Source organism: Sminthopsis crassicaudata, chromosome 5, assembly GCF_048593235.1.
Source record: "Sminthopsis crassicaudata isolate SCR6 chromosome 5, ASM4859323v1, whole genome shotgun sequence".
Lineage (NCBI taxonomy): Eukaryota > Metazoa > Chordata > Mammalia > Dasyuromorphia > Dasyuridae > Sminthopsis > Sminthopsis crassicaudata.
In genome coordinates, this window is record NC_133621.1 from 141,343,626 (window position 1) to 141,355,744 (window position 12,119).

The window sequence follows — 12,119 nt, forward strand, 5'->3', positions numbered from 1 at the left end:
AATAGACCAGTCGATCAGTGGAACAGATTAGGTACACAGGACAAAATAGGGTACAACTAAAGCAATCTAGTGTTTGACAAACCCAAAGATCCCAAATTTTGGGATAAAAATTCATTATTTGAAAAATATTGTTGGGAAAACTGGAAATTAGTATGGCAGAAATTAGATATGGATCCACACTTAACACCATATACCAAGATAAGATCAAAATGGGTCCATGATTTGGGCATAAAGAGGGAGATAATAAATAGATTAGAGGAACAGAGGATAATCTACCTCTCAGACCTGTGGAGGAAGAAGGAATTTATGACCAGAGGAGAACTAGAGATCATTATTGATCACAAAATAGAAAATTTTGATTATATCAAACTAAAACGTTTCTGTACAAACAATACTAATGCAAACAAGATTAGAAGGGAAGTAACAAATTGGGAAAATATTTTTACAGTTAAAGGTTCTGATAAAGACCTCATTTCCAAAATATATAGAGAATTGATCCTAATTTATAAGAAATCAAACCATTCTCCAATTGATAAATGGTCAAAGGATATGAAGACAATTCTCAGATGATGAAATTGAAACTATTTCCACTCATATGAAAGAGTGTTCCAAATCACTACTGATCAGAGAAATGCAAATTAAGACGACTCTGAGATACCACTACACACCTGTCAGATTGGCTAAGATGACAGGAACAAATAATGATGAATGTTGGAGGGGCTGTGGGAAAACTGGGACACTGATGCATTGTTGGTGGAGTTGTGAAAGAATCCAGCCATTCTGGAGAGCAATCTGGAATTATGCCCAAAAAATTATCAAAATGTGCATACCCTTTGATCCAGCCGACCTACTACTGGGCTTACATCCCAAAGAAATACAAAAGAAGGGAAAAGGACCTGTATGTGCCAAAATGTTTGTGGCAGCCCTTTTTGTAGTGGCTAGAAACTGGAAGATGAATGGATGTCCATCAATTGGAGAATGGTTGGGTAAATTATGGTATATGAAGGTTATGGAATATTATTGCTCTGTAAGAAATGATCAGCAGGAGGAATACAGAGAAGTTTGAAGAGACTTGCATGAAATGATGCTGAGTGAAACGAGCAGAACCAGAAGATCACTGTACACTTCAACAACAACACTGTATGAGGATGTATTCTGATGGAAGTGGAAATCTTCAACATAAAGAAGATCCAACTCACTTCCAGTTGATCAATGATGGACAGAAATAACTACACCCAGAGAAGGAACATTGGGAATTGAATGTAAAATATTAGCACCACTGTCTATCTACCCAGGTTATTTATACCTTCAGAATCCAATACTTAACATGCTACAAGAAAATTGGATTTATACACATATATTGTATCTAGGTTATACTGTAACACATGTAAAATGTATGGGATTGCCTGTCATCTAAGGGAGGGAGTAGAGGGAGGGAGGGGAAAATTTGGGAATATGAATACAAAGGATAATGTTATATATACTGTCAAAAAAATTTATAATTATAAAATTAATTAAAAAAAAGGCTAAATACATTTTATGTGCATGTGTGTGTTAAAACCTTTCTTCAGCTGGTTCACAGTTAAAATAAGTAGAAATCCACTGAGAAAAAAAATCTATATTAGTATACCTTTTCATGTTTGTAAAATCATTACCTTTTTCTACCACATAACTGCTAAAATAATCTTCCTAAAGCTAAGATTGAACATGTTACTGTCCCATTCAGCAAGTCTCATACTGTTTCTAAAATAATCTGAAAGCTAGTAAGAGTCTGAGCCCAGAATTGAACTCAGATCCTCCTGATTCCAGTTCTGGTGTTACCTGCCCCTGTCTGTGTTCCTTTCCAAAGGCTCTCCCATGTTCCTGGAATATACTTCTTTTTCACTCTATTTTTTTAGAATCCCTGGTTTCCCATCAATAATCAAATTCCACTTCCTGTAGGAAGACTTTCCTGATTCTCCTACTTGTTCCTCCCACCCTTATTAAGTTATCTTATTTTTACTCATTTGTAGAATTGTGATATTCCCTCTGTAGAATGTAATGTGTATTCCCAACACCTAGCACAGTATCTTGCACATTGGAAAGCATTTAATAAAGTAAATGGAATTCTAGCTGAACCAGATCTCACCTCATACTCGTGTTTATATCAACTATATGTTTATTACTTGAACTTCGACCTAAGTTATCTTTCTACCTGGATTTCAGACCTTTTTGCCCATCATAAAATCTAATGCTCATTTAATCTCTTAATCTGTGGCCTTCCTACCTTGATTTCTGATCTCCTGTCTATTTCTGCCGTTTGATAATTAATTGCATGCTCTTCACCTCTTTCCTTGATTTATTACTTGTTCAGATATCAAATTGTTCTGATAACTGTTTTTCATTAGTGTTTGGCCCTCTAAATCCTAGATAATTTTCACCTTGCTACTCTCCACATAAAAAGTTGTCTATGTGACTCTATTCAACAGTTAAATAATTGAGGCCAGTTTCAATGATCTTGTGATGAAGAGAGCCATGTACCTCCAGAGAGAAGACTAGGGGATATGAACGTGGATCACAACATAGCATTTTCACTCTTTTTTGTTGTTTGCTTGCATTTTGTTTTCTTTCTCATTTTTTTTTCTTTTTAATCTGATTTTTCTTGTGCAACAAGATAATTATATATATAAAATGGGATTTAACATATATATTTTTTCCTTTTTTTTTTTTCTTAAAGCTTTTTATTATAAAACACATGCATGGGTAATTTTTCAACATTGACCCTTGCAAAACTTTGTGTTCCAAATTTTCCCCTTCTTTCTCCTATCCCCTCCTCTAGATGGCCGTAATCTAATACATGTTAAATATATTAAAATACATGGTAAATCCAATATATGTATACATATTTATATATGTATAATATCAATATGTATATACATGTAATGTTCTTAGAATTGGAAAAAAACAGATCAAGAAGGAAAAAAATGAGAAAGAAAACAAAATGCAAGCAGACAAAAACAGAAAGAGTGAAAATGCTATTAACATATATTTTAAAAACACATTTAACATATATATTGGATTACTTGCCATCTAAGGGAAGGAAAAGGAAGGGAAAAATTTGGAACACAAGGTTTTGCAAGGATCAATGTTGAATAAGTCTCCATGCATATGTTTTGAAAATGAAAAGTTATAATAAATTTAAAAAAAATACAAAGTAATCCCATTGGCAATAAAAGTTTAAAGCTTTATGGTCTTCTTACAAAAAAGGAAAGTGAGGTCAAGAGATCAAGTGATTTGTCCAAGCTCACAACGCAGGGTACAGGGCTGGGATATGAACCCAGTTTTCAGATTCTGAGTGCAGGACCCCTTCTACTCTATCTCAGATCCACATTAATGAATCAGCTGGACATTGTACACAAGCCAGTGGCTAGGGTATTTTGTACAAATTAAAAGAAAACTTTACCATTCGTAGAGATTTCACTGCAACAATATCCAAGAAAGACACTGCTCCAAAATCCAGGATCAGGCTGTGAATGGGGACTTTGGGAACATTCACTTTGACAGGAAGATCAGAATTCCAATCTACTCGGATCTCTACTTCCTTAGTTGGGATGTCCAGGTCTTCAGGGTCTTCTGGATCTTCATCAGGCTCAAAACCTTGATTAATGGCACAGCCATCGCTGACGATGCCGTTCTAAACAATAAAACAATTCCAAGAACATTGCATGTGAAATTAGGAGTTTCTTTCCAGTTGTTTCACATAAATTTAAGAGAAATAAAAGTAAGAGAATGGAATAGTAATAACACTTTAAGCAAAAGCAAAATATTTTACAAACATTATCCGATTTGACCCTCACAAGTCCCATTTGTCAGCTGAGTTGAACCACTGTCATAACCTCAGTCCCTACTTTCCTGCAAGAACCCAGAGATAATTCAGGACCCTGAACTCATGAGCATTAGTGCCTCCAGATCATGGGTCCCAAACCCTCAGTCCCACTTTCAGCCCAGTCATCATCTTGAGAGGCAACTTCTGTGGCAGGTTGTACAGCCTGTCTCCTCAGCAGCCACAACTGCTGAGGACCCAGAAAAGAAAATTCCTATTGGCAAAGCTCTTGGCACTTTCAAATGGTTCTACACATACGAAATGAATTTGATTCTGACTTTAAAAACATGCCTTAGCATTTTATTTTCTTTCTCTTTTTTTTTTTCTGGTCTGATTTGATTTCCCTTATGCAACAAAATAATTGTATAAATATGTATGCATATATTGGGGTTTAAAATATTTCTACTATGTTTAACATATATTAAACTACCTACCATCTAGGAGAGGGAGGTGGGAGGTGGGCGAAGAGGGGAAAAATTGTAACACAAGGTTTTGCAAGGATTAATGTCACAGAATTTATCCATGCATATGTTTTGAAAAATAAAAGGCTTTAATTAAAAAAAAAAAAAAAAAAAAAAAAAAAAAGAAAAAAAGCATGATCAACCACTTTGCCACTGAGCTCTAAGACCATATTATCTTTCTATCTGACTTGTAACTGAAACCTTCTACATCTTGTCTCCATCAAAAAGTGATCTCGTGGGCAGAGATTGTCTTATTTTTCTTTGTGCCTCCAGTGTCTGCACATAGTAAATATTTAATAAGTACTTGTTGGTTCCTTCATTCATTCATTACTTACATAAGATGAAACTGGGGTTATAACAGTAAGTGCCTTGTCTTGAGTTACATCATAAACTGCCTAAGGCAGATTTTAAACCTAGCTTTTCCTGTATCTTTACCTTTGTTGCTCGTAGCTGTCCCTTTTTGATGAGTTTCTGTATTTTCCTCAGTGCTTTGAGCCTCTTATTATAAACTCGAACTGCATCAAACCCAACCTTTGAAAATAAAGAAGTTACTTAAAACATCTGAATCATCACTTTTATAAATTTAATTCAACAAACATTTATTAAACATGTATTATGTTCCAGGCAAGGCTCCTCTCAAGATTAAAGTGGAAGTAGGAAAAATGCAACATGTACACAGATAAATAAATCAAATAACTGGAAGGGTCTAACAATTGGGGAGAATCAGGAAAGGTCTCTTCTAGGGATGGGGTTCGTGGAGAGCAGTAGGGGAGGACAGTCCATTCAAAGATGCAGGGGTGGGAGATGGAATATTGTGTACAGTGAGTAATCCAGTTTGACTAGACCACAGAGCATTGAGAGGGAGTAATGTATAATCAGCCTGAAGAAATCAATTGAAAACAGATTGTGAAGGGCTTTAAATGCCAAACAGATGGGTTTGCATTTGTCCTAGGGACAATAAGGACTCACAGAAGCTTCATGAGAAAGGGGGTGATATGGAGAGATCTATTTCTTAAGAATATCAATTGTATGGGGGATGGATTGGAAAAGGAAAGGGTTAGTTGAAGTGAGATCAATTGGGAGATTATTTTAATAGTCTAAATGCTATGTAATAAGGACCCAAACTAGAGTGATTGAAGTATGTATGGAAAGAAAGGGGTGATTACAGGAGGCATGAAGATAGGACTAACAAAATAACTTGAGCTCAATTTTATATGTGTTGAATTTGAGATAATTCTAGGGCATGATGAAGACATGGGTCTAGAGTTCAGAAGAGGTGGGCTGAATATTTAGCAATCATCTGCATTGAGATTATAGTTGAACAAGTTGTATATATGATTGTAATGGAATATTATCGTACTATAAGAAATGACAAGCAGGATGCTCTCAAAAAAACCTTCAAAAGACTTTTCAATGGGGGGAGAGGAGGAAGGACAGAAGAGAATTTGGAACTTTTTTTTTTAATTTAAAGATTAAGATTGCTTTTACATGTAATTGTGATAAAAACAAAATATTAGTTTAAAAAAAATTAATAATTGATGAAGGAATCAATAGTGAATAGAAAAAAGAGAAAATCTAGGATTAAAGCCTGAGAGGAGGGAAAGGGAGTAATGTGGATGATGATGTTTAAGCAAGTTTGCAAAGAGATGTTTCAACTGATAATAACAGAACTTTAACAAAGCAGTGTCACAAAAATTCAAAGGATCCAGAAAAAAGAAGGTATGTAGAAGCACTGTCATGCTGCATACAGAATAGAGAGCATTGGGTGACCTTGAAGAGAGCAGAAATGGAAACCAGAACGAAAGAAATTAAGGAGTAGGAAATGAGAAAGTAGAAATGAAGAGTACTGATAGCTTTTTCTAAAAGTTTGAGAGAACAAAAAATTAGGATGATAGCTTGAGAAGATTGTAGAACTGAGATGTGTTTGTTTTTTTTTTTAAGAATGGAAGAGTTGTGGGAATGTTTAAAGGAAGACGGGAAAGAGCCAGTGGATAAAAAGAGGGTGAAAATGAAAGAGGGAGCATGTTGAAATGGCCAAGATATCTTATACTATTTAACTTTTAAGATTTTTAAAATTTTATAATCTGAATTTTTGCCTCTTTAATCAACTGATGTTACTTGAAGGTGGGAGTGTTGTGTTCTTATGGTTTTTAATCACTGGTATGATATCATCCAAAGTATACACTAAATGTTTGATAAATGGACAATCAGAAAATAAATTTCCAAAGACACACTACTTACTGTGGATTTGAGACATTTTTTAAAGCCATCAATATTGCCATAAAAAATAGGACTATGAAAGCTAACAATCTTCACTCCTTCGGGTTCATCGACCTGCAGTTTGGAAAAGAAAAGTATTTTTGCCATTAATTAATTTCCAAGCCTTATGCACTTAATTTTAAAAGCCTCAGGGACTTCCAAGAGCAATCCTTCACAAGTACTCCAGAATGTGGCTACTAACTGTTTAATTTCCTTGTATAGAGCACTTTTAATTTTTAGTTTAATACAGTTAATTCTTGATTGTTTCAAAAATATTTATTTTTTTTAAAATTTTAACCAGAAATATATATATGATTACTCTCTTTGGAGAGATGAAGAAACTGAGTCCTAGGGACACAGAAGGAGTCTTTCACTTAATGTGGGTAACAATGTAACATAACTGAAGAATCAAAAGCAAAAGGTTCTACAGAACCTCAGAGTTTAAAGAAAGGACTTTAGATATCATCTAGGAGAAATTCTCTAACTTCACAGTTTGGGAAAAAAGGAGACTTTTTTTTTGGCAGAAAACTGAAGAGTTAGAAGCAATTTTATCTGTCATCTAATTGACTTCAAAGTCAAAAGGAATCCCCGCTAAAATGAACTTAACAAGTGATCTTCCAAATTCTACTTGAAGACTTCCAAAGCACTCACTATAACTTGAGGTAACACTACATCCTAAGCCAGTCCATTTTACTTTAGAATATTTCTAGTAAGAACACTTTTCATAATAATCAAGATTAAATTGGTTTCTTTACAACTTCTGACCATTGCCCATAGAGATCCAAGGAAAGAAAGTGATTTGGTCAAGATCACTCACCTAGTCCAGGGTTTCTTAAGCTTTTTCTACTCAGAACCCCTTTTCATCCAAGAAATTTTTACATGACCCCGGGATGTATAAAATAATTAAACAAATCAAACATTTGCTGAAAATGTTTTGATAGTTTTCCTAGTTTTGCAATCCACACATTTAGTTACATCCCATATAGAGATCATGAACCACAGTTTAAGAAGCTGGTAACTAGTTAATAAATAATAGACCTGGTACCTTAACTTAGGTCTCCTGATTTCCACTTCTTTTCCTCATCAGATCATATAGCTTACAAACTATAGGGCCCCTTCAAAATTAAAGACACCCTGGACATCTCCTTTTAAAAAATTCTTAAGAATAATTGTTGGGAAGGGCTAGAAATTAAAATTGTTCAACTGGTAGAAGTTACCAAAAATAGCATACCTGGATCGTTGGTGAGAATAAGAATCCCCTCAAAGTAATCATCCCACAAATTTAAACTAAAACATGATGGAGAAGGTCATACCCAGTGACTTACATTCTTGTAATCTTTGGGGCTTTTGTAGAGGTCTGTACCAGGGACATTTCCAAGATCATTCCATGAGGGGCTAAGAAAAAGAAATCCATGGTCAAGATACTTTGTCACGGGTAAATTTCAGAATGAAACATCTACAGCCAGCCCTTAAATACCCGAGTCCATTTTTGTGTTATTTAAAATTCAAGCTTGGCTGCTGAAAATTGAAACTTTTCCTTATCTCTAACTCTGAGCCAAATATCTGGCATGAAAGTATGAGGCAGGGGAGATATGACATCTCAGCTTTTTGTGACTCAAAGAAAGGATTCCCTTCTGTCATACTATTGTATACACTTCAAAATCACCACTAACATTAACCTTTGATAACTCATGACAATAATCCTCAAAGCTTGGGGCTCTTAAAGTTTCTTCCCTTAGAGGGAAAGTTCTGGCACGTAGGGAAGTGAAATAATTTCACAAATAACTAATTAGCATCTGAGAAGATCCACATCTTCCTTATTTCAGGTCTAAGGCATTATTCACTATATCATGTACTTCTTAGCCCTATTAAAACAAATTTTGAGGATGAGACCATCAATGGATTGTATTTGTCCTTTGAAGTGCAGCTTAACTAAATCAGAAAATAGAATGTTGGCCAACATATAAATGATTTTTTTTTAACACAACAATAATAACCATCCATTAATCACAAAAGGGCCTATAATCTATGTTAGTGGTACTAGTATTCACAATGACAAAACCACAGATTTTTAAAGTATGTTTGAATAAATTACATTAGCTTAGCATTTGAATATAACTTTGAAGTCTTGCAAAGTACTTTATAATTATTATTTCATTTTATCCTCATAATATCAGAATATTGGAGTTATTATTATCCCCATCCTACAGAAAAGGAAACTGAGGCTTATGTTAATATGACTTGCCCAAGTACCACAGAGCTAGGAAGAGGAGGAAACCAGATTTGAATCACTCCAGGCTGATTGCTTCCTCCTGTGAATTGTGTTGACACATTTTGTCCCTAAAATTTCCTTGCCACTTAGCATACATTACCTTTTATTGTTATTTCTTTTTCTTGTGGCTGTAACTCTTATCTAGTCCAACCCCTCCATTTACTGGCAAAAAAAAAAAAGTTAAAGAGAATTGCTGAATGTCAGATGTTGGCCAGTCAATGGCACGGTTTCTTCAGTGTCTTGAGGAAGTATTTAGTATGTTTTCCCCTTGGTTTATACTCTATTAAGATTTATTTGTGAGAGTAGTAAGATGTTGTATGATCATTTACTTGAAGCAGAAGGCCTGGGAAGGCCACAAATAGATTTCCAGGTCTTCTATTTCTAGTTCTTCTATTTCTATCAATTGGACTATGGATATATTGGCCCCTTCACCATCAGATAAATTCCATGATTTGTCATGTGTGACGAGAAGCAGATAGCAAATGCAGTTCCCAAAGAAAGAGGATTCTGTTTTGAATTCTTTCAACAATGGACTCAGTGGATCAGCATTATAATTAGTGGAAATTAAATCCCATGTCCAAGAAAGGTACTGCTCTTTACTGGCTAAAAGCCCAGATCAAGCTCAGCAGTAGCCATGCTTCCCTTTCTATTCCTCAGTAACAATCTCTTAGCTTGAAATTCATAATCAAATTAAGTTACCAAGAAAAACAAAGGAAAAATAGAGGAGAATTAAGAAGTTCCAGAATTGTAAAGCCAGATTCTTCCTAGATTGGTCCCTGGTATATCTCTCAACAGCACATTAGATGATGCTCTTGGATGGCATACAAGCTGTTTGAGGTCCCTAAGCAACCACTTAGTGCACCACAATAGTGAATATACTGTGCTTACAGGAGGTAGTAGAGTGCTAAGTGGAGGAAGCTGGACAGAGAGATAAGGATGGTGCTGGGCCAAAGACATCCCACAGCAGCATTGGCCACCAGGATGAGAGGCAAGCACATGGGATGGCATGAGGAGACTTTTTATTGAAGACTCTGAATTGAAGGCTCATCTCTACTTCCAGCCCAGGAGACCATAGTAGTTTCTTGGAACCCAAGAAAAGAAATGAGCTCCAGGCCCTTTACCTTTTCCTCAACAAGTTTTATTTTCCATTACTCATGCCTTCTGTGATACTCGAGACTCTCTCCAAGTAAGTACACTTTACATAACACACTGCTTGTGCTGGCAGTGAATTTATTCTAACAGAATTGGCAGAATTGAAAAAATGGGTTTTTTTCAGTCTATGTCCCCAACTCTTCTTCAAAATCCTGTGGATCGAACCAGAACATTGTACACAGGAACAGCAATATCGCACGATGATCAACTTTGACAGACTTAACTCTCTTCTCAGTAACACAGTGATCTAAGGCAATTCATGATGGAAAAATACCATCTACATACTGAGAAAGAACTATGGAGTCTGTACAGATCAAAGCGTATTAATTTCATTTTTTTGTGTGGTTCCCCCTTTTGATCTGATTCTTCCTTCATAACATGATTAATGTAAAAATATGTTTAATATGATTATACATTTATAACCTGTATCGATTTGTTTGCTATCTTGGGGAAGGAGAGAGAGAGAAAGGAAAGGAGAAAAAAAATTTAACTCAAAATCTTATAAAAGTCAATGTTGAAAACTATCTTTACATGTAATTGGGGAAAAAATATCCTATTAAGTAGTAGAAAAAATCCCAGTGGTCTCCATTGAATAGGTAGAACTATTCCAAGAGACACAAACAGTTATATTTCATATCTTTTGTCACATTAGGGATCCTCTAGCTTTAGTAACTGCACTTAATAGGACCTAGTTTCTCCAGGAAATAGGAATCAATTGTAAGGTTCATAGAAAAAACTTCTCTCTAGTACTTACAACTGAACTCTCAGGACCACAGTCAGCAATCCAAACAGAAGACCACAAAGCAATCCCAGGTCAAGGCCCAGGATGATGGATGTCACGCACGTAAACACCCAGATGATCTAGGGAAGCACATGAAAGCAGACATTACATCCCAGCCATTAAGGGGAAAAACGAATCCAGACTGTGGCAGAGAAAATAACAAGATCAGTTCCAGAACAGCATGAACATTAAGGAGCATCTCCACCCATATGCATGCATACAACCTCATTACTGTCAATCTTGCCCTGTTTTTTCTCCCCTTTTAAATTATTTGCATGAAATGGGAAGTGACCCTTCAAAGGAAGCATTTCCAATTATTGTTTAAATTACAGCAAAACTTAAAAGGGTTCAGCTGTCCTCCTTTTGATATGTCTTTTATAGTAACTGAGGTCATTTTGGAGTTGTAATCAGGATGACTTTTGACTTTCTAGCATCAGATTTATGGTTATTTAGGTCTCAGAGTTTTCCCAATGGAAACAGAACATCATAAAAATACGGCAAGAATCCTGAAACATTTCGCTGCTTTTGTTTTAGCCCTGCCCTTCCTGAGTTGAGTACTCAGTACTGGGCAGGTAGCAGATACCCAACCAAGACTGATTTCAGAAGAAATGGGCAACCTGGGACTTACAGCATCAATCTTATTCTGCCTCCATAGACGAGGAACATCACATATTTGCATAAACATTCCTTTCAGGTTGGCAATGACCACAGCTGCCAGGACAGACTGCCAAGAGAGAAAGGGAAGGCCATGTTATTCACCGAGACGCTGGGATGATTTTTAAATCTCTTGCTATTTCTTCCCGGTTGCCGACCAATGACAGGAAAATTGTGCAACTGATGGGCCAAAAAACAAGTCATACCTTCTGTAAGGGTTCTAGCAGCTTTCCCAAAGCCAAAATTGCAACCATTACGATCAGGGCTGAGATGAGGCCTGCAACCTGAAAAAGAGTGTTGACATGAATCTATGTGGTTTGTTTTTTCTGCTTGGTTTCCAAACTCACCACAGACAACAGTCTTGGGAGATGCCTTCTGGGCATCTCTCTATACAAGAAAGCTATTTTATAAGCATTGAATGAAAGTAATGTTTTTCTTTTTTTTTTTTACTCTTCCCTTTCCCTCCCACATCCCAATATTATTAAAGAAGACAAGATTATTGTTACTATTATGCACAAAACACAGATGGAGGAGAAAAACAAGTCTATCATTTGGGCAGAGAAGCTGTAGTAACTATAGAAACTGAGAAATATCAAAGTCAAATCTCAGATTTCTTATTAGGAGAAGGAATAGTTTTCTTACTTATCCTACAGGACTCAGTCTATTCTACTTGCAATC

The 12,119-nt window shown here is 35.7% G+C and overlaps 1 protein-coding gene across 1 annotated transcript in view; it reads right to left on the reverse strand.

Moving 5' to 3' along the window:
* Positions 1-12,119, reverse strand: part of SLC26A4 (solute carrier family 26 member 4) — a 52,328-nt gene that overhangs the window by 9,082 nt on the left and 31,127 nt on the right. Inside the window, 7 exon segments of the mRNA XM_074268346.1 lie at positions 3,443-3,673; positions 4,759-4,854; positions 6,565-6,657; positions 7,908-7,977; positions 10,761-10,867; positions 11,416-11,511; positions 11,648-11,725. Coding sequence (XP_074124447.1) covers positions 3,443-3,673; positions 4,759-4,854; positions 6,565-6,657; positions 7,908-7,977; positions 10,761-10,867; positions 11,416-11,511; positions 11,648-11,725 — 771 coding nt within the window.